The 27,159-nt window shown below is 42.6% G+C and overlaps 1 protein-coding gene across 3 annotated transcripts; it reads left to right on the top strand.

Annotated features, from left to right (window-relative positions):
• The first annotated feature begins 318 nt into the window (after positions 1–318).
• Positions 319–23,008, top strand: GTSE1 (G2 and S-phase expressed 1). 3 transcript variants are annotated; one of them, XM_084617361.1, is made up of 12 exons: positions 319–425; positions 2,248–2,331; positions 7,326–7,383; positions 7,466–8,069; positions 9,467–9,616; positions 10,770–10,917; positions 14,432–14,809; positions 15,056–15,128; positions 15,906–16,154; positions 17,678–17,864; positions 18,822–18,956; positions 22,411–23,008. In XM_084617361.1, exons 2-12 carry the CDS (start codon positions 2,253–2,255, stop codon positions 22,492–22,494), a joined length of 2,145 nt encoding a protein of 714 aa, XP_084473487.1. In that variant the 5' UTR covers positions 319–425; positions 2,248–2,252; the 3' UTR covers positions 22,495–23,008. The 3 variants fall into 3 exon arrangements, with proteins under 3 accessions (XP_084473487.1, XP_084473486.1, XP_084473488.1); XM_084617360.1 differs by lacking the exon at positions 319–425 and adding an exon at positions 670–1,033 and having other exon boundaries at positions 22,411–23,000; XM_084617362.1 differs by lacking the exons at positions 319–425; positions 7,326–7,383 and having other exon boundaries at positions 22,411–22,983.
• The last annotated feature ends 4,151 nt before the right edge of the window (positions 23,009–27,159 follow it).

Here is a 27,159-nt window from a genome sequence, read left to right as displayed (position 1 = left end):
GATTTCCAGATATTTGATGTGGGTACCTGGATCACTTTAAGGGAACAGTGTTGTTTGGACTGCTGAGTAAGCAGTAAGGTAATAAAGAGGCTGTTTTATACTGGCTTGCTAAATCTAAGTATTAGAATATCCACCAGCTTTATGGGGATGGTCTGCCCCATTCTTTGCAGTTCACCCTAATTGAGTGACCACAGCTGGCTCCCCACTAGGAGCCCACTCACACTCGGACTGCACCTTTCCCACTGGCCACCCTTCCTCTCACGGGCTCGCACTGCCACATATTCCAGCGCTGGAGGGGGTGAGGCAGACTCTGGTGCACACGTCCCTGGGCCCTGGACGGGCCACCACGCAGTACGATGATGCCCCATTGCATGAGACCTGCAGGCAAAGGACGTCTCCACATCGGGCGCCAGACACCCGCCAGAGTGTGTGACCCCACGCGCCGGGCGGGCGGGCGGGCAGGCTGACCCGGGGCGGGGGGGGCAGCGAGGCCCTCAGGGTACGGTACCTGCCGGAGCCTCGCTCTGGTCTGGGGGGAAAAACCTTGGGTCATGAGACAAACAGAGGCTGGCTCTGAGGACAGCCTCGATTTGGCGCAGCCAGGCGCGCCGTACCCCGAGTTGGGGCGGGTCTAGGCCGCAAGTGAAGGGGAACGGCGGCGACAGCCTCACTCTGGTGCTTGCTGGGACTGGGACCGAGGGACCCCTGGGGGAGCCTGGAGCAAACCAGGGCCACGGGACGCTGCTCCTCAGCGGAGCCATCCCTCCCGAACTACGAGTCCCACCATGCATTGGGTTCTCGCGCCGCCCGACCGCCGTCAGCCCTGGGTCACGAGGCTGTAACCTTGTTTAAACCTACCAATGAGGAAGCTCGATCTGTGTCAGCTCTACGTGCCCCGGGCCGCGAGTAATTCAAATGTGCCGCTGCGCCTCGCTTCCCTCTTAAGGGAGGGGGCGCCACCAGCCCCGGGGTGCACAGTGCGGCCGGAGGGCTCGACCCGGTGCTGCGCAGCGTCGGCGGGACGGCCTCGGGGGTGAGGGTGGCCCGGTGGCCTGTGCGGACTGTCGGGGCAGTGGGGAGGCCCTGGGCGGGCTGGGGAGTGAGGCAGGCGGGGGGTGGCCAGGGGGAGAAGGGGCGAAGTTGGGGGCCGGGTGGGGTCAGGGAGCGGGGCGTGTGGGGCCCCCGGAGCGGCGTGAAGGCGCGGCGGCCCCCTCCGCCATGGGGCGAAGGAGCGGCTCGGGGGCAGGCCGCCCCACCCCAGGTGGGGCGAAGGGATTGGCAAAACCAGGCGAGTGGATGGGGACGTAATAAACAGACTAAACTGCGCGCTAGCAGAGAGGATGGAGTTTGCGGCGCCGTTTGCCTTAGTCACATAATCTCTACAGCTTCCTCACGCCCTCGGAAAACAGCTTGTAACCGAACCCTAGCCCGTGTTTAAATTCTGCTAAACTGGGGGGGGGGGAACAATTCTCACTTTGCTTACCTAAGAGGTACATTTCCTGTTTTTCTTTCCATGAATGCACCTACCCTCTGTAAAATGGACCACGTTTAATCTTTACTGTGGAGAGGCTCACTTGATTTAGCTTTCACTAAGACAGATTTAAAAAAAAAAAAAAAGACTTAATGTTTAGGTACCATGGTACTTAGTAGGTAGCCCACAGAAGCTACTTAGGTATTTCCCAAAGGGAAAAGGGACACTATATGGGGCTGGCCCAAGCCACTGGCCCAAGCCCCCACCCCCACAGCTGCACCGGTCTGGTCCAAACCACTTGTCCCCTTGCATGTCCTGTTTATTCTTGCCAACTTATCAAGTTGGGCTTAAAAAAGGGACTGTCCTGGTCAAAATGTGACGAATGGTCACCCTAACTTACATTACATGAATAGTTTAAACCTGCAAAGTGCTTAGGGGTAATTGCAGAACTCCATGAACTCTCAGCTGTGTGCTGGGCTTGGAGCTTTGTTTAACAGAGCCCCCACCACTATATTTGAGTTCTTCAGCACCATCTCATTTGATTAGAAGGGAGATGAGAATTGTAGAATTTATGAACCTTGCCGTCGTTTGCAGGGCTATTGCTGAAGTTAATTGATCCATCTCTTTGAAGTTATGGATTTCAGAGTTTGCACTTCACTGAACTGCACTACCTGTGATTCCCTAAGTGCAATCCTTGTCAACAACTTGATCCCTGCGCTTCAAAACATGCCTGCAAAATTAAATTGTGAATCTTTCTGAACTGTCTTATTTTGCAGACACTATGGAAGAAGGAAAGGAAATGTCAGTAGGCTGGTCAAATAATATGGCTGAAGAAAAACTGGATGTTTGCAAGAACAGTGGTAGGTGGAAAGCTATTGTTTAATTGTCTTCTTATAACTTTTAGCAAGGGATATACAAGCCTGAGCTAGTTTCTAAGATACAGCTACACTGCAGCTGGGAGTGCAATTTCTAGCTCAGATAGACATACACACACTGGTTTTGACTGAGATAGTAGGCTATAAATAGCAGCGTAGGCACAGTAGTGCAGGCAGCAGCCCAGGCTAGCTGCCCAAATACATACTTAAGGTCTCGGACAGGATTGTGCTTGGGCTATGTAGTTATGGCAACGCTGATGTTTTTAGCATGCTAGCTTGATCAAAGATAGAGCATGTATGTCTACTTGAGCTGGAAATTCTTCCTCCAACTGCAGTGCACATGTACCCCACATGTTCTGATTATTTAAATCAGTGATTCTGTCACATCTGTTCCATAACCTGCTGTGTAAGCAGTCTTTTCATGGATAGCCTGCTGTTTCCCACTACTTTGATCTTAGTGATTTTCTGCAGAGCTCTGTAAGAGTTCTTTGAACCACGGGTAGCCTCTGCAACATGTGGTGGTGGCGGCATTTAGGGTCTTTCTAATCTCCCTCGTATTTCTACTCTGAAGTCTGCTCTAGCAATTTCTTCTTTCCCATATCCCAGAGTTTGTCATTCATCAGTTTAGCTTCCTTGTTAACTGATGTAAATACCTGATGCTTGACATACTTGTCATTCCCATGGGTCCTTCTAACCCCTTCAGCTGTGTCCTTGCTTCCTCTGTTCCCGGACATGTTCCCTTGGATGACTGGGGAAAGTAACACTGTTATGCAGCTCCCTCAGTCTCTCCTGTTAAAGCTCCTCTGCTGTGGATAAATAATTAGCTATCTCCCTCAATTCAGTGTGTGTTCTCTCTTGCCACACACCATCCTTGGCCAGAAGTTACTACTACTCCAATTCAGATTCCCATGCCTCTATCTTAGGCACTTACCACTTTAGCATCTAAGTCAGAGGGGGACAAACTACGGCCTGCGGGCCCTATCCAGCCCGCAGGACCCTTCCCTCTGGCCCACGGGGTCAAGACAGGCTTGCAGAGGTGCCAGCCCAACTCCCTGCCAGCATGGTGAGCGGGGCAGAGGCTAGCCCCTGGCCCCTCCCTTTCTGCTCCCCTTCCTCCCTGCCTCGCTCGCAGTCACAGTTCCCCCAGCACCTGGGCAGCATGGCTGCAGCTCCGACCGGGTGGCATGGCTATAGCACCGTCAGACCTGGTGCTTCAGGGCAGTGCGGTCAGGGGGAATTCTGGGGGTGGGGGTCGAGGAGCAGGAGGGTTTCAGGGGGGCGGTCAAGGGGCCTGGGCCCTGCTGCCAGGAGCAGGGGCAGAGCAAACCAGGGCCCCCCTCCACCTCCAGCATGCTTGGCCCCTGTCCCCAGCAGCCAAGCCCAGACAGGGAGTGAGCCCTGCCCGACTGCCAGGGAGAGCAGCCAAACGAGCAGGGGAAACGCACAGGAAAAGGACTGAGCCCCCCTTTCCCCCACCCCACAGGTAACGTCGGGCAGGGAGGGTTGGATAGGAGGTGGAGGGTCTCGGGGGGGCAGTTGGGGGTGGGGAACAGGGGAGATAAGATAGGGGATGGGCGTCCCAGGGGGATGGTCAGAGGGAAGAGAGCAGGGGTGTTTGGATAGGATGCAGGAGTCCTGGGGGGCAGTCAGGGGTGGGGAGCAGGGTGGGTTGCATGGGGGTTGGAGTTCCAGGGGGCTGGGGTGGGGGGCCAGGCCACGCCTCACTGTTTGTGGAGGCATAGCCTCCCCCAGCCTTCCCTACCCAGCCCTCCATACAATTTCTGTACCTGATGTGGCCCTAGGGCCAAAAAATTTGCCCACCCCTGGTCTAAGTGCTAGATTCACAAAAGCACTTAGCTGCCTAGCTACCACTTTTGGCACCTAAATCCCAGAATTGGGCCCCAGTGGGATTCACAGAACCCCTTCTCAGGTGCCACCCAACCCTTTAGGTGCTTCCCCCCACCCCACCCCTCCAGTAAAAGTTCCCTAAGAGTCTGTTTTTCTGCCTCTCAGCAAGTGCACTGCAACCTCAATCCAGGCAACCAGATGCTTAAGCCCCAATTCAATGTACTAATCTGGAGGAAGATAGGTGTTCTTTTGCCTAACTCACCTGCGGGGCCGAATCCAGTGAACAGGCTCAGAGCTTGCCTACTAGATTATGCCCCCATGGATGAGTTCACACAAAATGGAGTGGAGGAAGATCTCCTTTGTAACTCTTAGCCCAGTGGTTAGGAGGTGGGAGACCCACAGTTCAAGTCATTCCCTCCACCTGAGGGAGGATAGGGGCTTTGAAAAGGATCTGCCTCCTCTCAGGTGAGTGTCCTAACCCTAGGTTATAGAACAGGTGTCGGCAACCTATGGCACGCGTTCCAAAGACAGCACGCCAGCCGATTTTTAATGGCATGCTGCTGCCTGCCAGGCCCCAGTTGCTGGCCCGCTCAGCCCGCTGCCGAACCCAGGCTGGGACCCGGCAGGCAGCAGCTTGCCATTAAAAATCCTGCCCGCTGTGGCCTGCTCTTCTCCACCTCCCCCTCCCCCCAGCGGGGTCAAGGTGAAGAAGCTTGGTCCTGCTGGCTGCTGCTGCAGGGAAGGCAAGCTCCCTCCTCCTCCCGCCTCTTCCCCCAGCGTGCTGGTTTCCTGCCCCTCCTCCTCTCCCTCCCTGCCGCTGATCAGTTGATGGCCCTTGCGAGGGAGGGAGGAGGGGGAGAAGCAGGAGCTGCAGCGAGCTGCTCCAGGGAGGAGACAGAGAAGAGGTGGGGAAGGGGGGTGGAATCGGCATATCCCCTCCAGCCCCCTGCTGTGAGCTGCTCTGGGCAGGGGGCTGGGAGCACCCCCACGACCCTAGCCCACACCCTCAGCCCCCTGCCCTGACCCCTGCACCCCCCCTATGACCCCATGCCCTGACTCTTGCACCCCCCACATTCTCACCCCTACCCTGAGCACCAAAAGGGAGCTCTTGCATCTCCCCCCCACATTCCCACCTGCACCCCTCGCACCAAATGGGAGCTGCCCAGGTAAGCACTCCACACCCAAACCTCCTGCCCCAACCCTGAGCCTCCTCCCTCATTCTGGCTCCTGGCCAAACCCTGCACCCTAACCCCCAGCCTGCTCCTTCACCCCCAGCCCTCAGTGCACTCCCACCCTCAGCTCAGTGCAGAGAGAGAGGAAGAGAATGGGCTAGAACCAGGGAGAAGGTAGGTACCCACTCTATGTGGGCAGGGCTGGAATCCCAGACCTGCAGCCGGGACCCTGGCTGGTAGAAGGCAGCGGATGGAACCCCAGACCGGCAGCGGGTCCCGGCCGCAGGCCCCGCTCAGCCTGCTGCCGGCCTAGGTGAATGGAACCCCAGGCTGGCAGCGGGCTGAGCGGGCCAGCGGCGTAAGATCAGCATTTTAATTTAATTTTAAATGAAGCTTCTTAAACATTTTGAAAGCCTTGTTTACTTTACATATGACAATAGTTTAGTTAATAATATATAGACTTATAAAGAGAGACACCTTCTAAAAAAAGTTAAAATGTATTACTGGCATGCAAAACCTTAAATTAAAGTGAATAAATGAAGACTCGGCACATCACTTCTGAAAGGTTGCCGACCCCTGTTATAGAATATTCTGTTGAGGAGCTCCCTCAGTCTCTCCTGTTGAAGCTCCTCTGGAGAAATAATCAACTATCTCCCTCCGTTCATTGTATAGGAAGCCTGAGCAGTGATTTTTCTAGATGCCTAAAAGTTATGACACTCAGCGTTACTATGTCTAAGTGCCACCATATTCTAAGTGCCTCAACTCTTGACATCTCTTCTGAATGTTTGACACCCACCCTGCCACTTGAAGCCCACATCCCTAATTTCAGATCTCAAAACTGACACCCTCCACTAAGAATTTTCTCTTTGCCTGGGATCTACTCTGTCCCCTCCTTATCCTCTCCTTTTCTTCTGTATCCCAGTTAGATCTCCCTTCTGCTGCCTTTCAGTTCCAGGCAGGCCTTTTCATTCCCTTATTTTCACCTAACTACTGTCTTCTCACTTGTTCTGTGCCTTATTCAAACAAGTCCTCTTATACTTCTCTTGCTGGGAGGGTGGAATCTGTCCTAGGTTTCCTAGTTACTACTGTATCTCGTTTCCCCTCATCTCATTTGCCTTTTAAACATCTGACAACTGGTTTACATATTACCCTTTTATTTCTCTTCCATCTCTGACCCCTTCCAGTCTGGTGCTTTCCCACTTCATCAAAACTGCTCAGCTTAAAATAGCTTCCTCACTTTCCTGCATCTTTCTGCTGCCTCTAAACTCAATAACATCCTCTCTTCAACGGCAAATTTCTTCTAGGGTAAAATTTAGTAGTTTATTTTAATTGTTTCAGTTGAGTGCAATGCAAAAGTAATGGATGATAAAGAAACCACCCTTAATCTGAATATTTTCTGACAGTCATCTTGACATCTGTTCCATTTCAGTGTTAAAAGTAGTCTTGGTCACTTTCCCCAAGGGCTCTCAATAACATTTTTGCTTTTACAACCTTTTCCTGATTTTAAATGTTTCTCTCCACCTTGCTGTGTCCCACAAACAGAAACTTTCTACTGAAACAAGAGCATTGGCTATGTACAAAGTGCTGTCAAATGCACACTAAAACTAGGATATTTTTCTTATCTTTCAGTTTTAATAATGTTAAGTGTTACTTGAAATAATTAAACATGTTCAGAAAGATGTGTGGTTATTTTTAATTATCTGACCTAATAACTTGAACTATTGTCGTAGTTAATTTTAAAGATATCTTGGCAATGTCTTTGGAATAACTACAAATGGGGTGTGAACTTAATGAAGATCAAGTAACTACTTAAAACAAAATTAGAAGTAACTCTAAAGGTTAAATTTGTTAAGGCTAATGCCAACTGGCAGTGTCGTGAGAAATATACTGCAATGCAAATTGTGTAAATCCTTGTAACTACAGCGATAGTCACAATTAATGAGATCATTATACTTTCAGACTTTCCCCTTCTAACTGATGAAAAATTTGATTTTGACCTTTCTCTGTCTCCTGCAAGGTAAGCTAAGTGTTTAAGGGCAAGTACATATGTAAAGTTCAAAGGATGTTACAATATCTTGACTGTCTTGTCCGTCTTACAGTGGAAATGAAGATGAAGTTTTTGTTGGACCTCTTGGGCACAAAGAAAAATGTGTTGCTGTCAGTATTGAAGCAATGAAAGGTGCTGAAGAAAAGATCTCTCAGACCCCTGATGATAAGCTGATGTGGAGTCCTCTTACTGGAGAGAAATTTGTGGAAATCTTTAAAGAAGCTCACTTGTTAGCACTGCAGCTAGAAAGCGGCAACAAAAATGAACAGAACAAAGTCACCCAATCAGAAGGGCCAAAACCCAAGGTTATAGAAAAATTTGTGCAAGCATCCAAGTCAAAACTAAAAATCTTTCAAAAAGGAAACATAGAGAAAAGCCCCAGGGCTATTAAAAGGGAGACATACTGTGTGTGGGACAGCCCAATTTCTCAACTGCCACCTTCCTTTCAGAAGCGTTCAGATTTACCTGTGACAGCAGTTGACAAAACTCCTCCAAACACATCTAGTCCTATTAAAATCCATAAATTTCCTAAAATATCTGTTTCACCTCTAGCCCAAGAACAGCAAAGTGATGAAAAAAATAAAAAGGCAATAAGCAAGTTGCACACAAAGGCTTCATCTGCTCTTGGAAAAAGCCGTCAACTGACAGTAGAAAAGGTAAAGAATTTTCTTCTGGATAGCTTAATACTCAATAAAAAAAACATGGTTGTCTTGAGATAAGGGACTGTTTAAATCTCGTGCAAGCTTTTGTTTAACAACTTTCTTTTTTAATGCATCTCTCCATTGTTTGAGAGAACCTCAAATAGGAAACTGACTTTACACAAAGAGCTGACAAATGCACAAGGTAAACTGAAAGCATATTTTAACTTGTTATACTAATGCTAGTGGAGTAGTAGTTATTAAAGTAGTGGCTAGAACTGCAGAAAGAACTTGTTTTGTTTTTTAATTGACTGAATTTAAGTTTTTACACTTATTAATACTTGATGTTCCTGACTTCTATGTAAATATTTAATACTTATTTTATCATCCGTCTGGTAAAATTATTGCTGTCTTTTGGTGATTTAGATGCCAACAGGCTCTTTACTTATATTAAGCTCTCTTCAAAATTGACAGTAGTAGGCACAGCTCTGGAGATACAGCAGTAATAACACTTTATAGTCTTGGTACACCATCCTATCTAGAGCATGATTAGCCAACTCTGTAAGATTGAGGAGGATCCAGCTATGCGGCAGTACACTGAAGAACTGCCCAGATATGTTAGGGGAAGCGGTAGCTGTGTTAATCATCTCTCGTGTACATAAGCCCTGTCCAGGTTGGTTTTTCTCTCCTGTCCTTCTGTTCCTTCCCCTTCGTAGCTAAGGCTATGCAACTAGCAAGATGCTCCTTCTCTCTGTGTGCACTACTGAGGAGGAGGATGTTGGCTCCTTACTCCTGAGAAGAAGGGTGAGGAAATTGTGCCATAGGCAAGGGAGCTTCTGTAGTCTGCTCTTTTCCCCTTTGTCTCCAATCCCATAGCTTTGATAGTGTTGCTGGTCATGTGGCCCTCTCAGATGCTAACTGGAATAGACTCGTGAGCTGTGCAGTCTAAAACTTTCATGTCTAGCTGTTGGTGTCATCCAGGGAAGAATCTCCTTTGGGCTATTGGAAAGAAGCGTTCGTGTGTAATTACATTTTGCCTACAGATGTGGGACATACCTATTTTAAGAAAAGGGAACAACCACTGCAGTGTCTAGGGATGAACATGGGCTGAAAGAATCACATAGGGACTAACTTGCTGCAGAGGTGATCGCCTTATGTTGATTTAAAGCCAATTTTAATAAATGGGAACATAGTCTATGCTGTATTTAACAACTTTAAATTCTAATAGAGTCTAAATAAATTGAGAACTTGGAATTTTTAATGTCTAGCAATTCTCATACTTGGTAGATGCAATATCCTTTTCTGTTGGCTGGTATAAAAAATATGGATTACTGAATAAATCAGCTCCTGCACGATCATCAGAGCTGTTGAAATTGTAATAGCTTTCAAATAAATTTAAAATTTTAATCTTGTAGCCAAAACCAGGGAAAAAACATGTGAACAGCATGGGGTCATCTGAAGATCTACTCTCTGACAAATCCAGTGTTGCTTCAGATGTATGTGACTCACCATTCAGTGGCAGCTCATCATTACAAGACAAGCGAGTTCTTCCTTCTCAAAGCAAGGTAATTACAAGTGTTAATACAACTGCAGAGTGAATATGTTCTTAGAATACTGGTGACTTCTCCATTTTTACATATGTAAGAGACAAACCTAGTTTTCTGACTTAATGCCATAGTCTTCTCTTATAATAAATTCAAGGTAAAGTTTCTATTCTACAATTGCAATTCTTGGGTGGCTAAGTTATACATCAAGTGTTTTCCCCATATTTTTAACACACAATTGTTCTTAGTGCATCAGCATATAGTTAGATATTGTGTTAACATGAAATGTAGTATGTAATATTAAGGGGCAGGGAAATGCAGATAATAGGCCTCATAGGAGGTTTGTGGATTAAAGTCTTTACTCTTCATGGTCACGTATTGTGCTACTTGGAAAGACTCTCATTTTTCTAGCATGGAAGCAGAATAGCAGTGACTCTTGCTACATCAGAAGCCAAATTCTAGGAACCATAGGACTACAATTTAAGTACTCATGTCTAAAAGAATGTGACTAACCTGTAGAATATAGTTTGTCTCAATTTTGTTAACTTTTGTACAACATTGCAATCCACTTAATATTGTCTATGCTGTTTCCTCTCCCCTCCACCCTCCCAGAGGTGCCTGATCTCTTGGCAGTGGATACACTTAAATGAAATATTGGCCACTCTCTCCAGATCTGATGCTAATGGAACAGTCTTAGTTATAATAGTCAAACTCACACAATCACTTTCCTAAAGAAAAGAATTGTAATAACATGGGATATTGCATGTGAGATGGGGAAAGATGCCTAGCATTTCAAAAATAGCACTCCAGTGTATTGTTCCATTAATCTTCATTTCTATATACTTTGAATCCATTATAAGGATATACTTGAGCTGGGGGCGGGGAGGGAAGGGAAGGGGGAACACCATTGGGCTAACAATCAATTTCTGAGACCTATCCTATTAGGTACCATACAAATGTATAATTACATTTTTACTTTATTTTTTGCTTCCCAGCAGTCTGCTTTTTACTTAACTTAAGCATTTTAAAACAGGATTTAGAACTTTTCCCTGGGACAAATGAACCCAGAGAATGGTGATGCATAATGATGTAGAAATCTAACAAATGAAAATGTTGTTGTGCTAGCTTAATGTATTTTGGACAGTTAAATAAATTAGACTTTTTTTATTCACAGTTTGGGTTAAGGAAGACACAGTTAAAACCTCCTAGTGTTGCTAATGGTCCTCTAAGAAAGAACACCTCATCTTCATCGTCGTCCTCCATTTCCAGCATGAACTCCAGTTTGAATTCAAGTTTGTCCGTCTCTCCCATAGGGGGAAAGGGTAATAACTAGCATAGAGATGCAGTATGCAAATCAGTTTAAACTTAAAATAAGTAATGGGGTTTTTTTTGACCTGCAGGTTCCAAAATGTGTTTGGTGCTGTCTGTATTTCTTGCCGCTTCAGAACGCTAGGCTGTGTTTGGGGTGGAGTTTGGAGTGTTGTAGCTGTATTGTTCGCAGGATATGAAAGACAAGGTAGGTGAGCTAATATCTTTCATTGGACCAAGAAGGTAGAAGCTTTGAAGCTACATAGAGTTCTGCGTACCTTCCACCAATAGAAGTTGGCCCAATAAAAGATATGATCTCAGCCCCTCGTCTCTTTGGTGTTGAGAACAGGTGAATAAAACTTCATGTAGGCTGAAAGCTCGGTAGTTAGTTCAAGTTCTTGACTTCTAGCACTTGAATTAAACCAGACTTTAGAATCAATGAGGCCAATATCTACAAACTAGGAACTGACACACTTACACGGTATGCTTCTCGGTGATGACTTAATTTTTATTTTTTACATAGTCCATAATGGTTCTTTTCTGGTTAGAATTATGTCTAGCCACAGGAACCTCTAAATGCCACAATGTAACGTGATTTAGAGAACAAACAACATTATGAATTAGAGAAGAGGGAGGAAGTCAAAAAGTATGTTACTCAAGCCCTGGTTTAGTCCTCCAAAGCCCCATATAGTAGTAATTTACTCATGGCAAACTTAAACGGTAATATCTCAAAGGTTGTGGTTAACACAAAAGCAGGGAGTAATGCAATTGTCAAAGCCTTATCAGGACTTATTAGAAACAACAGTGGAATATAATAGCTTACAGTTTCTTGATCCATTGTAAAACAAGACTGAAGCACATACCTGTAACATTATTTCATATTTAAACATTTGCCTATCATGAAGATAGAAGCAGTCATTGTTCTACCTGAAGAGTGTCAAGACTTGGAAGCCTTTCTGAGCTTCCTGTTTTAAAGTTATGTATTAGCTTTTTACACTAAACAAACACGCACCATGTCTCTGTTCTCAGTCCCTGTAGCTGTGCACTCTGTTTTTAATACCTGTCGGCTGGCTGTATTTCCTGTTAAAACTTAATGACAGAACCCTAGAAATCACACTGCTACCCAACTTACATCTGGAGCAGAGGTTCCCAAACTTTTCTTATTGCATACCCCCTTCCAGATCTCCCAACTGCCTGTGTACCACTACCCTTCTCATCACTGATACTTTGTGTGTTCTTAACACTACCTGTCTTTAGCCATCTGTCCATATTTCACTGTTATGCACAGATATAGTGTGACGTGTATAACCAAAAATAAAACCCTGACTAAGTTCTGAGCTCAGTTAGACTGGACAGTTGCTGGCCAACTGAACCCGCACTGTATGGTGATTGGAGGTCTCTCTGTATCTGTGTTCTCCTTGGTACATCTTGAAGTAAATTAACTACTGGATTTTATATAACAAATTCCCACAGAGTTTTAAAGCTTTGTCTAAGTAGCCTATTATGAAAATGCAGTAAATAAAATCCACCCACAATTTCTCCCATGTACCCTCCACCCTGAGATGTCTCACATACCCCAGGGGTATGCATACCACAGGGGTATGCATACCACAGTTAGGAACCCCTGGTATAAGGAAAAACGACTACTTAATACCAGTAACTTGCATATACTGTTATCTTCTCTAGTAATCCAAGATGGTAATAAAATGCCCTGTACCTTTAGCGGGCAATTATTTTAGAATTGTGACCCATCTTATTTGTAGCCCATGTGGTGATTTTTTTAAATTTTTTTTTTTGAGGGGGTGAGGAGGAGGGACACATTTTTTTAATAAAACTGAATTAATGAATAAAGTTGCAGAATATAATCAGATCTATATCTAGCATAAAATTTGACCTCTATAAAGAGATTGAGTCAGTGTTTAATGAGCAACTGATATCTTTAAAATGTATCCAAAAGCAGACTTGCAGAAGTATATGATAATGTATGTGGCTAAACTACGTATTTATTCCAAACAAAATGAGTGCTTGCTCTCAATTGCTCATAGCGTAAGAGTGGGAGAGGAAAACATGCTCCTAATTTCTTGTGAACTAAGAGGCTCCCTGTTTCAGGAAGTGAAGAGAAAGGCACCTGGAGGAGATGAAAGAATTTTGGCATGCATGATTGGGGAAACACTCCAAGTGTAGTGGCCTGCATGAGTAAGCACCGAAGTCTTTGAGGAAAGTGAAGTGTGTTGGGGGGAATAATCGGGTCCAAAGAGAATGTTAAGTGACCACAGATGAACTGTAGGCAGGGAGAAGAACTGTGTAGAGCGTTGAAAGGGAGAACAAAACTAAACTCTAGCCCAGTCAACAACATAACATATAGATAAGGAAGTCGCTATTGGGAAGTATAATGCAAGACTCTGCTATTGGAGGACACAGTTTCCATGCTTCAGTGATTCAGAACTTTAATATCTTGTTTTTTAGAGATTGTTTATTCTGTTGGCTGTGGAATCCATGTGACCCTTACGCTATGTCTAGGCAACCTATTAAATAATACACTTCCTTTTAGGGGTCAAGAAAATACTGTTCTAAGTTGTAGCTTGCTTTTTTGCCCATAGGCTAAAACACATCCACACTACTTATACTTACCCAGTGTTAAAGGAGCACTTAGCTGAAAATTTAACTTTTGTAAAAACTTGTCTTGCATAATGTAAGCTTAATAAGTTTAATAAAACTTTAATTCAATGGGAAAGTTTAGTAGCACATGTCTTGGAAATACACCGGACCCTCGCTAGAACGCGTGTCTATATAGCACAAATTTGCATATAACACAGTCGTAGCCATGGATCCCAAATTTAATTACTTTAATTGCAATTCATTTTAACGCGGTCCCCATGTTAACGCGGTACCATGCATGGATCCCAAATACCGCGTTCTAGCAAGGGTCCGGTGTATTTAATGTGAATGACCAGAAACTGTCTAGCAAATCCAATTAGTCTAATCGAAAAACTATGATTTTAAGTGAATAAATAGAATATTGAAACTTGTCATTTAAAAAAAAGTTAACTTTTAAATACTCTTAACTAGCATAGGGAAGGAGACTTCATTGACTGTCCCTTAAAATATGTATTTCAGGTAGCTGGGCCAACTACATTGAAAATACAAGTTATGCTTACATATACCTATAAAGAAGGCATATTTAAGTGCTTCTTAAAATACCTTACTCTTGTTTCATTTGAACTGGAAGCTGATATGCTGAATCGTGTCAAGGAGGCTTTTCTGAAGCATCAAAGACAAATAACCACCCGTAGAGTTTTCCTATAGTTTTCAGACTTCTAGTGGCTAAAAAGTGGAAAAAAATTTAAACCTTTAAATTGTAACAACTACAAAGTTCAGATGCTTGAACACCTATCACAAATCATTGCATAATGTTTTCATATCTTCAGCTGCACTTGAGTAAACTTACTCTCTTGTAATTTAGTTAAATGTACCTTGTAACCAGTTGAGGGAAAAAACAACGAGCAATATGAGCTTTCTATCTTTCAGGTAAATCAAGTCTCTCTTCAAAAATTTCTGTGAGCAGCTCCAAACTCTCATCTAGCACAAAAAGACTGGCTATGGTTAGACCTATCAGAATGTCATCTCTGCAGACTGTCCATTCTGATGTGTCCTGCAAGCAAACAAGATCAGTTAGTACTCCCAAAATATCTACTGCTGGGAATTTAGCCAAGTCTTCAGCTTCTGTGACAGGATCCCAAACTCTAGCCAGTGGAATTCAGAGACTGAGCTCAGTCCCTAATCTGCAGAAAATATCTCAGCAGAACAAAGATGGAAGTGCAGCAAAAGGAAACACATGCCCAAAAGACAATGCTAAAATTATACTCACACCTACAAATCAGATTAAGGTCCCTAAGAGATGTGGAGGTAAGCACACATTTTTGGAAGGCTGTTTTTTGTGTTAACTTGGCTTTTAATTTTAACATTTCTTTCAATGTTCCTCACACTATTTGCTAATTGAGAGTGAAATTTGTCTTTATTTGTATATTGTTACAAAGCTGTTGGGATGGAATGAATCATATGACTTGTACGTAAGATGTTATAGTTGAAAACAAAACTAATATAGATAACAAATAAGTAATAACGTAGAGTAATATTTTTCTCTTCCCTTAGGTTCATCATCAGAAAATACAGCACCAAAAATAATGGAGCCAATCAGATTACTATCTTGTGGCACATTTGGAAGGTAACTTTTTGTAATTAGAATTTAACAGGTCACTTGCATGTTTTCTTAACTATACCTACCTTTGAGAATGTTGTACCAAGCAACTATGTAACCTGAATTTTAAAAGTGCAGTTCTAATTACTTTGAAAACTAACATTGTGAGGTATCTCTACCCTCCTGGTGACTTCCAGATTACTCTGCCCTTCCACAAGTAAAAATGTTAACTCACCCTGGGATATGAAAGTCAGTTTGGCTCTCTTGGGACTGGGTAACATAAATACCTAACTAGAATTCATTGACCATTCTGATGTGCAAGGGAACAGAATCGGCTCACACATAACAGAGATACTTCTGCAGTGCTAATGAGGGTATGTGGGGGGTTTTTGTGTGTGTGTGTGGTTGTTTTTTTTTTTTTTAGTCAGCTCTGAATATACTCAGGAAGCAAATCTATTGAGGGCTGTTTTCACATAATACCTGTTCACTGTAGAAGTGCACTTCAAGATTCTGTTACATTGAGTGCACTGCTTCCTCTTCTGTCTCAAATTTAATCTCAAATTTTCAAAATGATTTGAAACATCTGTTAACTGAACTTTAACTATGAGGATGTGACCAGTTCCAGCATAATACAGCAATCACTTTTAATGTTCAGGTTTAGTTATCCTAACACTTCCGTATCTGTTTGTGTTCTTAAGCCTGCCTTATGTTGTTTATTTCTGTTGTCTGAGTAGTATTCAGAATGAAGTTGTAAGAAGTTTCTAGAAGCTTTCAGTTAAATGTATGCTGCTTGTTTTCTTCTAGTGGTGTTGCTGTTTGCACTCCTGTCAGATCTGCAGAAGATGGGGCCTCGCAGAACTCTTGTCTTGGTTCCAGGTCCATTTTAATTACTCCAGCCAGTATAAAACGTTCTGCTGTGCCTACACCTGCCAGTCGTATCTCAGGAATTCCAACAATAACTCCTAAAACTTTGCCAAGATCTGTCTCCTCTCCACATTTTATGTCTGTTCGTCAAGTCTCCAGTGTGTCCACCAGAAAGACTCTTGCAGCTTGGTAAGATACTGTGGGTGTAACATGGCTCTATTGAAATCTATTAAAACTCCTATTGTCTTCAATGGGGGAAAGATTTTGTCCCAGATGTTCAGACACTGTACACTAGCATGTAAGTGATTTAATCTACTGTTGAGTAGAAGCATGCCCAGGTAACTAGCAAAATAATACAGCTATACTTGTTAGTTCTTTCCAACATAATTCTCTAACATGGTTTGGTTTGCCTAAATCCGTAAACCAAGGGATAACGTTAGACTCTCTTGTAAAAACAGTGAAGATAAGCACATCTTATTCCATCACTTGACCACATCTTCAAACTACCTGTGAATCAACTTGAATTATGTGCATCATAGAACTTGTATTTGAGGAATTTGCTGCTTTCAGCCAGCTTACTTGATGTACTGCAGAAGTAACTTTGTGTTCCAACACAATGACACTTCCAGCTACGTGAAAGATAATGGAGGACCTAAATGTGGCAATACTTTCTAGATGAGGAAAGCAAGCAGGCAGTTAAGTCAAATGATCTACTTTTAAGTTCTGTTTAAGTTACACTTTAAGGTATTGACCAATCTTATGCTGTCACCATTATAAAATCTGGCATCCTAAGAGAGGCCAAGGATTGAATTAAGACTGAACTGTTCTTGCTCCATGAGGTGGTCTTTCCATGCCATAGTTGAGACAGTGGCTAGGTACAAGGGGAATCTGGGCAGCACCATCACAATTCTGTACCTGTTCTGTGGAGGGGATGCAGTCTTTTCCATAGCTGTCAACCCAAAATCTTTTCACAAGCTCTAAATATATACACAGCTTAAACTAATATTTATGGCAGTCTCATATGGTGCTGATTCCCCAGAATAAAATTTAACTAACCTTATATTTCATGTTGTGCTCAGATAAAACCTTTTGTTCCAGGGTAAGCCAAGCATTATCATGCCTGTCTCATATCTCTCAAATGTTCAGTTACTTCCTCAAACTACAAGTCCAAAATGCTTTCTTCCCAAAACCCTCTCCTTTTCCCACTCTACTAGCCCACTGATTGTTAAGCTTGCAACTTTGGAATCCTCCAATTCGTCTCTGTACTTTTTCCCTTCACCAGGGAGCGGACTGAACCAATTCAGTGACATGCAGTACTGGCACTTCTCTGGTACAGCAATCTCTGCATAAGCTTCCAGAAACTTAAGTTAAAATTTTCAAATGTGGTATCCCAAGATTATCCACCAAATATGGATTGTCCATTTTGCTTGTACATTGTAGGCAACTTTGACTTGTCTATTTAAATTGTAATTCCTCAGGGCAGAGACAGTGTCTTTATGTTCTGTGGGATGCCTCGCATGCTTTTAGATAATGAATAAATAAGATGTTATTTTCAGACTGAGGGTACTCACAAAATAGAGAAAAATAAAGTTATCAAATGGCGCTTTAGCATTTGTAGGGCAGCTAAATGACATGGACGTTACCTTGTTTATACTTTAATAGTAATGCTTAATGAATACCTCTTAAATACTTGCCAACTTACTTTCCCCCAGTTCTAAACAGGCAAAGGACACCAAGACACAAGTGTCATCATTTGAAGATGATGACTTATCTCCTCCACCTATAATACCTCTTACACTTGTCTTTTCACCAGAAAAGACTATAGAAATAGCACAGAATGAAATACAAGAAGAGACTGAAATACAAAAACAGCCAGCTGAAGAAGCACAAACTAATGAGGTAGGTAAACTGAATCCATTTTTCCCTCTTGTAAAAGCTGCCATTGAGTGAACTGCATGAAAATGTGTGCTGTCTACTAACTAAAAACTTGCTCAGATTTTGAAGTGAACTAGATTAGGCATACATGTGCCCTCTAGTGTTTGCTTATCATACCACTGAACAACATTTCTTCATTGGGATAAATGTTCCTGGAAATCGAATTTCAGTCACCTGCACAAATAATTGTAGGTCAGATTTTAGATTTGCACTCCCAGTTATCTACACTGGAAAGTCCTTGTGTATTTATGAATCCAATCATGAAACACAATACCATGTTGGGTAATTCAATACTGTCCAAAAACAGATGTATTACAAAACTACGATTAGAATGTCTGTCTGTAGAAAACTGTTTAAACCATAGTGTTAAAAGAAAAAAAAAGTCTAAATTCCTATTTGCTGGAATAGCAACTTGCTTGCAGATATCAGGCATAGACCAAACTAACAAATTACTCATTGTTCGTTCAACTGTAGTTATTTTCTCTGGTATTCTGTTTACTTAATGCTGGAAGCTTGCTGTGGATTTGTTTGGTGTATGTAAATACTGAATCACAATCAAATTGGATAGAGGGGTGATTAAAGCTAGTAATCTTATAGAACTGTTTCTTTGTCAAAATGTTGTCATCACAATTGTAGGTACAAGGTTAAAACTGAATTTAAAAACTGAAATATGAAACTTGAGAATATTTTTCAAATATGATTTAGCACTTACATAATACTTTACCCCCTCTGCTCTGCACACTAATCCTTCTCTCATCCACCAAATTATGCTGCCTTTAGGATGGTCTACATATAACCTACAAACCTAAGAATGATGGTTGCTTTTTGTGGCTTTTCCCTATGAGTCAATAACTGATTTTTCTACATTATTCTGAAGGGAGTATAATAAACAGAGGAAAATTAACTATTTACCATTTCTAGGTCTTGCTGGTAGATATTGGAATAGATGAAACTCCCATTGCTGCTTTGGAATGTGAAAGTAGACCTCTCATTGACCTTTCTAATACTCCAGAAGTGAATAAAGTTATTCCACTAAAACCTAGTGTGGTAGGACAGGTAAGGTATCTGAATCATTTGTTTCCATAAATGCATAAAAATTATGCAAAAAATAATTGTTTGGTTGTATGCATTTGTATGTAGAATAGTTATTTCTCCCCTGTAACAATGTATTGTATACGAATTATGCTTGGCACTAGTACCTTATATTCAACACTCTTATTTAAGCTGAATCCAATTTATGGATTCTTCTTGCAGTCTCTTCCCTTTCGATCTCTAGGGTAAGTGAACATTTTGTTGTAAAACAGAGCTATGAATGAGCATCAGTTCATGAGTCAAGAATTTTAATTATTCAGCTTTGCATGGCCCACTCTTGCTGAGCTGCTTTTTGAAAGTCAAAAAACTAGCTGCATCATTTATTATTGTAGAAACACAGCTCTGTGCAGGCTCACTAAATTTCTCTTAGTAGCAGTGGCATGTCATGACACTTTTTTTAGTACATTTTGTGGGGTTGTACAAGAGACTGGATAGACTCATCCCATGGACACAGCCAGTCAGGAAGTCCTATTCAGAGATTTCATATTCTTGTAGAAATTAATTCTGAGGCGTGCACTGCACACACAAATGGCACACCACTGCTTACTAGTCCTGAACACCAATAACCTGGAGGCTAGAATATGTTCCTGCTACTCTTCTCTGCTGTGAGACAATGTCTGTCAAACCCCTAACTGCAGCATTGGTTTTCAGCACTACACCAGTTCAGACCAGTTTGGCATGTAGAGGTTTGTGTTAAATGGCTCATCACTCCTGACGTGGTCACCACTCTTCAAAAGTCAAAGCAGCTGAGGCTTGACCTTGGCTTTAAAAGTAACTTGGTCACTAATGTGCAGTGCCACGGAGACTCTTGGCTTTCCCTCCACTGGAGCCAATATAGAAAAGCAGATGTGGTAGTAGTGCACACTGACACTATTCCTAGTGTTCAAGGCACATATGCACATGATGAGTGTAGGACTTAACTAAGTAGTCATTCCATGACTTAAAAAGATGTTTGGGAGGGAATGGTAATGGGAGTAAGCTATTACCAAAATCTGTTACTGTGATTCCCTGAGACAAATAGTGCTTTTTAGGGGACAACAACTTGATAAAAACATCTGGTGAAAGTGCTGGTGCTTTTATTTTACTAATAAGTAAGGCTCAGGTCCACAAAGAGACATGAGCAGCTAGAAAAATCACAGGAATACTGTGATCCGCAAAGCCTGAGTTAAGAGTAGGATCAGTGGTTAGGGTACTCATCTAAGATGTGGGAACCTACCAGTTTAAAGTATCCCCTTCTGCCTGGATGAGGGTTTTTTATATCCATTTAATTTGTACATTTAAACAGGAGACTCCCATTTCTCAGGTGAATGCTCTAACCTCTGGGCTATGAGATATTCTGATGTCAGTCTCTCCTGTTGAAGCGATGTCACTTTGGATAAACAATTAGCTACTGAAGCAGGGGGACTGGATCTTGGGTCTCCCACATCCTCAGTGACTGCTCTAACCACCCGGCTATAGGACCCTTCTCATGCATGTGTGCTCTCATTTTCTACAGTAGTGCCACTCTTTAAGAGGGGTGTCTGACATTCCCCAGGGTACAATCTGGACTGATGGGCAGCTGTGTCTCCCTCAGTTCTCCAATCTGGAGTGCCTTTTACACTGATCTGCTGTGAGAGCAACCACTCCTGGTCTGCCCGCACACAGCCTCCAGCATGTAAATCACTCTCAGCTATGCTCTGAGTGCTGCAGCCAGCCACCCTGAAATTACATTGCAGGGCAACACCAGAAAGCTTCCAGTCCCAGACTAACCAACCACCCCCCCCCAAAAAATGTGCATCTTGTACTGCCCAGCCCCTTCTGGACAATGCAAACTCATATAAAGTCTGCCATTTCAGTAACAGAGAATGATATACACAAATCTTGTTCTCTCAAATGGAATTTCCCAAACACTTCAGTCTAAATACGCTGGTTTAGATAAAACAAGTTTATAAACTATGGAAAGATAGATTTTAAATGATTACAAGTAATGAGGCATTTGGGAGGGAGGGATAGCTCATTGGCCTGCTAAACCCAGGGTTGTGTGTTCAATCCTTGAGGGGGCCATTTAGGGATCTGGGGCAAAAATTGGGGACCGGTCCTGCTTTGAGCAGGGGGTTTGACTAGATGACCTTCTGAGGTCCCTTCCAACCCTGATATTCTATTAAAAGAATTTGTTACAAAGAAATAAAAGGTAAAACATGACTGACACTTAGCTTAATAAGTTAAGTGAATTCAAAGCAAAAGGTTTCGCTCATCACATGTTCTAGCAGTCTTATTGGCTGAATCTTTCAGCCATGATCCTTCCACAGTCTAATGATACTTCCTTTGACCTTCAAGTGTTGTTGACGCTGAGAGTAGAGATAAAGGGAGAGAGATCCTTTGGAGGTGTGTTCCCCATTTTTATCTTTTCTTCCTCTTCTGAGAAGCCTCTCCAGCTGGGGTTCAGGTGACTGAAAGTCTGTGGAGATGGGAACTTCCAGCTGTGTGTTTTTGTTTTTTGGGGTTTTTTTTTTTGACAAGATGTAAATTTTTCGCTCGCGTTCTTTTTCCTGCCAAAGAATGGACACTTAACTAGATGTTAGTCCATTTTATTTTGTTGACACCAGGCTGAAGCATCAGTTTGCCTTTTGTCTTTGAGGAATTGGTCTAAACTTGGAATATGTCTCAGTAATGCTATACAGTGTTGCTACACATTTTACCAGGATAATAATGATCACAACATTATGGATTTTCAGATGATACCTTACAAAGCATACTTTGTACAAAATCCATTATAGTTTTGTAAAAGAGTTTGTATCCCAATATTAACTATCATGGGGGGTAGGAGGAGGGAAGAGGGCAGGTAAAACACATGCCTCTCTCTGGCATTTCCCAACAGCTATTGGAGGTGCGGGGTGACCTACCATCCTCTGGCTTTTGTGAATCTCTTCTCTCTCTGCTGTACAGGAAATCTGAGTACCTGACTCTGGCTTTTAATCCCAGTGATTTTTTTTAATCCTTTTTTTTTTTTCTCCTAAGCACGTAAAAGCTAGGTGTTGCGAGGCTGTGTGACAAAAACTGATTCACAAATGGATTTTAGCCCTGAGACTCAGTCCCCATGCATAAATTCTTAGTGTAGCAAGAAAACTAGAGCTCAAAACCAAGTAAAATCGGTATGTTTTTTTTCAACCTTTGGGAGCTAATTCAGTTCTGATAGACTAGCATTCTTTGATACATTGGATCAGTCTTTGGGGCAGAGACTAGGTCTCCTTTTGTATAGCACCTAGCACAAGGGGCTCTGATTGGTGCATGTGGCTTCTGCTATAATTAAACTTTTTACAGTAGAGTAGAGAGGCTCTAAATTGAACATCTAAGTGAGTGGTGTAGGTATTTGTCTTCAGGCACCTGAAGAAAAGAATCAGCTATCTAAATCTTATGTCGTTTAATTTCTGTCTTTCAGCTTATAGATTTGAGTTCTCCTCTTATCACTCTGAGTCCTGAAGTGAACAAAGAGAATCTGGATTCCCCTCTGCTGAAGTTCTAAACTAAGCATTAGCTGAACCAAAATTTTATCTTGGGACTAGCATCTGCAATCTTGATTTGATATATTAGCCATCTTCATAGGACTGTGTGGAGTGAATATCATGCAATAAAATCCCTTTAATGTACTACTGAATGTAACTTGTGTTGACAAAATGGAACTAGAATAATCTGTTCAGCAAATCCAAATTGGGAGCACTTGATTAACGTAACTGTCTTTAAGCATTGTTGCAGATCCATGTAGTTTAAAAAAAAAGTGCTGTATGTCTCCTTTAGTAAAATTATTTTAAATCTAATTATACATAACAGTAACCTTTTTCTAAAGGTTTACTAGTAAATGATCTAAAGTACTAAAATTAAACTGAAAATTAAAGCTAATGTGGTAGTTTTTGTAATTAAGGGATTTTAATGGTCTGTATACATATGAAAGCATCGCAAGTCTGGAAATAAAATGGTTTTGGGACTACTAATGTGTTACATGCTAATTGTGCCACAGAGTATTTCAGGGAGCTAAAATTAGCTACATTCAATAAAAGCATCTGGATCTAATTGTGTACTTTGACATAATCAGGATAATGTTAAAGGTGGTAGTGTCAGAACTTTGCAAAGTGCATATAAATTGAGTTGCCTGCCCTGAAGACTTTTTCTATAAAAGATTTAGAAAATGGAAAGAATGGGATCAGAGTGAAAAGTGCATTATGTTAATTTTAACTTCTGATAACTTTGAGGTAGGGAAACATTGCAGGAACAGATAAAACAATAATGAGGTCAGCTGTAGAAAGCAAGGTAAAGGATGGGATTTGACAAGGCCAGCTGCTCTACTGTATGAGAGAGGTAATTCTAGATGTAAGAAATGATACAAAGTCAAAAATAGGACATAAAATGAGTAAAATACCTGGCTCTTCCCATTTTATCTTACGCATCAAATGTAAAGTCTGGTCTGCCCTACTTTTTGCTAGAGGTCTTGCTTGGAAGACCCAGAAATGGACTGGAAGCTTTTTAACCCTTCAACTATCAACAGACCTTTACTCTGATGTCCATGGTAACAACTCCAACTCAGCCTGTTTAAACTATAAAAGCAAAAGTTGAAGACAAAGCCTGCTATGAGCTGAATTGTTTAGATTTAAAACTCCTGATAAAGGTTCTTTAAGGCTCCGGGTAAACCCTTGGGTTCATATGACTAGGTGAAAGATTCTAGAAGTAGGAGGACACTTTTGAAATAACTGAAATGTTTCAATTGATGTTATGGGTTGAGGCTACCTTCTCTTCTCAAACATGGTGTATGTGGATCACAGGCCAAATCTGGACTACCAGATGCTTTTGAATGGATCCTGAAATTTTTGTATTTAATTATTCTTAGCCATCATCTATTGTTATAGTTGCTGGGTTTTTTATTATTTTCTCTGGAGTCTGGACCTTGACCAAGAAATTTGGACCTTGACAAAAAAAATTGACTATTCCTGGCTTCGGCCTACATCCTGATCAGATGAGCCAGAGAGGGAACCAATGGCATTACCACCAGCTTTGAATAAATCCTGAGCACTGCCTGGCATGTGAGACTTTGGTTCTGGTTCTCCGACTCCCTCATGTCAGGGGCCAAGAAGGCAGGAAACCTGGGTCCCCTCCTTTGGAAAATTCTGGTTGTGCCCCTGGCTGTAGAGTCTCACAAAGCTCAATCTTTGCCTATACTATCAAACAGCTATATGAAGCAGATCCATCTCTCACCTTGACCACTCCTTTGTCAGATGTCAACACGATCCCCTAGCTTTCTCCACACAATCATGTCTGACTTGCTCCATGTGGCTTGAGGCTGCATAACTCCCAGTTTCTATGTAGTGTGAGACCTCCTGGCAATACATTCCCTAGAGCAGGAGTTCCCAAAGGTGGGCTGTGACACAGTCCCGGGTGGTCTGCCAGCACAACTGCATTCTCCAGTCAAGCTCTTAGTAAATCTCTAACTCCATGTGACTTGTATAACTTAAATAAAAGCTATATAAATGTAATGTTTTGAGACGTATAGGACAGAGTTAGAAATCGTTAGTTAAAAAAATAAGCTGCAGTATGTCAACTTTAAGTCTCATGAGTACAGCTGTGTGTTTCACTGCCAGGTAACCTAGCAACATACACACAGTCCACCATTTACAACTGTAAAAAACAGGAAGCAGTATTTCAACCTGACATGGATCGATTTATTTTTCAAAAGCAAGAAGGGTGCGTTGGTAGAGAAGATAATGAAAGTCCCAGACCACCTACAGATATGCAAAATTAGCCAGCCAAAAAAAATAGTGGTAAGAAAATATGACAACACATACTTAAAGTTCAGATTCTCCTTTATGGGATTTGCAAAAAGAAAAGGAGGACTTGTGGCACCTTAGAGACTAACAAATTTATTTGAGCATAAGCTTTCGTGAGCTACAGCTCACTTCATCGGATGCAGTCAGTGGAAAATACAGTGGGGAGATTTATATACATAGAGAACATGAAACAATGGGTGTTAGTTGGGGGCTGAAGGTGATGGCTAGTGGCATTCTGTTATTTTCTTTGTTGGGCCTGTCCTCTAGTTACTGACTTCTGGGTACTCTTCTGGCTCTGTCAATCTGTTTCTTCACTTCAGCAGGTGGGTACTGTAGTTGTAAGAACACTTGATAGAGATCTTGTAGGTGTTTGTCTCTGTCTGAGGGGTTGGAGCAAATGCGGTTGTATCATAGAGCTTGGCTGTAGACAATGGATCGTGTGGTGTGATCTGGGTGAAAGCTGGAGGCATGTTGGTAGAAATAGCAGTCAATAGGTTTCCAGTATAGGGTGGTGTTTATATGACCATCGCTTATTAGCCAGCAGAGTACCCAGAAGTCACCTACTATAGGACAGGCCCAACAAAGAAAATAACAGAACGCCACTAGCCATCACCTTCAGCCCCCAACTGAAACCTCTCCAACACATCAAGGATCTATAACCCATCCTGAAGGACGACCCATCACTCTCACAGATCTTGGGAGACAGGCCAGTCCTTGCTTACAGACAGCTCTCCAACCTGAAGCAAATACTCACCAGCAACCACACAACAGAACCACTAACCCAGGAACCTATCCTTGCAACAAAGCCCGTTGCCAACTGTGTCCACATATCTATTCAGGGGACACCATCATAGGGCCTAATCACATCAGCCACACTATCAGAGGCTCGTTCACCTGCACATCTACCAATGTGATATGTGCCAGCAATGCCCCTCTGCCATGTAAATTGGTCAAACTGGACAGTCTCTACGTAAAAGAATAAATGGACACACATCAGACGTCAGGAATTATAACATTCAAAAACCAGTTGGAGAACACTTCAATCTTTCTGGTCACGCGATTGCAGACCTAAAAGTTGCAATTCTTTAACAAAACTTCAAAAACAGACTCCAACAAGAGACTGCTGAATTGGAATTAATTTGCAAACTGGATACAATTAACTTAGGCTTGAATAAAGACTGGGAGTGGATGTGTCATTACACAAAGTAAAACTATTTCCCCATTTTTATTCCCCCCCTTTTACCCGCCACTGTTCCTCAGACGTTCTTGTCAACTGCTGGAAATGGCCCACCTTGATTATCACTACAAAAGGCCCCCGCCCTCCTCCCCCTCCAGCTCTCCTGCTGGTAATAGCTCACCTTAAGTGATCACTCTCCTTACCGTGTATATGGTAACACCCATTGTTTCATGTTCTCTATGTATATAAATCTCCCCACTGTATTTTCCACTGACTGCATCCAATGAAGTGAGCTGTAGCTCACGAAAGCTTATGCTCAAATAAATTGGTTAGTCTCTAAGGTGCCACAAGTCCTCCTTTTCATTTTGTGAATACAGACTAACGGCTGTTACTCTGAAACCTGTCTTTATGGGATTGGATCAGGATGAGTAGCCATTACTTCAGTGTGTTATAACTATTGTTTTATATTTTTTATAATTTTTATTCTTTTCTAACTAGTAGAGTGTAGGGTTGGTTCTTTAGTTAGCATAGATATTGAGATTTTACACTAAAAAAATTGAAAACAATATAGTGGTCGAAGTTGGACAACTATTTTGTTTTAAAATTAACAATGTGTTTAACAATTTTAGTAACATTGTGTTGCTTATTGTTCAGTTTTATACATTGTGTTTTTCCCGTTTGAACACAACATATTGCTCTCAACGTTTATCCAAAGTCTAATTTTACGAAAACGGTTTGGCTTTGAAGACCTTGAAGCATTTCTATGAGTGTATATTGCTAGGGCTTTCTATCATTACAATTGTTTACATTAAAATGATTGTTTGTTTGTAGTGTTATAGTTTGTGTATGTAATTAAAATCATTTGCCTCAAGAAGAGTTAATAGTGGGCCCCTGTGCTTATTACAGCTGGGCCTTAGCGGGAAAAGTGTGAGAAGCCCTGCCCTCGAGGAAAGCCTTTCACGGTGTGCTCCTAGATAACAGCTCTGCTTGAGGCTGCACTGCTCTCTGCCATGCGGGGGGTGTCTGAGGGGACATCCTACCACGGGACCTGCTGAACCTGACTCTTGCTACTTTTCTCCTCAGGCCTCCCTTCTAGTACCGTGCCTGGGAGGGGGGACGGGCTCCCCCTCCCTGCTCCCACAGCACCAAGCGGCCGGCGAGGGCGCAGGGCTGCTAGGCCCCAGCTGCTGGCTCTGTC

Source organism: Lepidochelys olivacea, assembly GCF_965140295.1.
Source record: "Lepidochelys olivacea isolate rLepOli2 genome assembly, chromosome: 1".
In the NCBI taxonomy this organism is placed as follows: Eukaryota; Metazoa; Chordata; order Testudines; family Cheloniidae; genus Lepidochelys; species Lepidochelys olivacea.
This window is presented reverse-complemented; position numbering and strand designations above follow the sequence as displayed.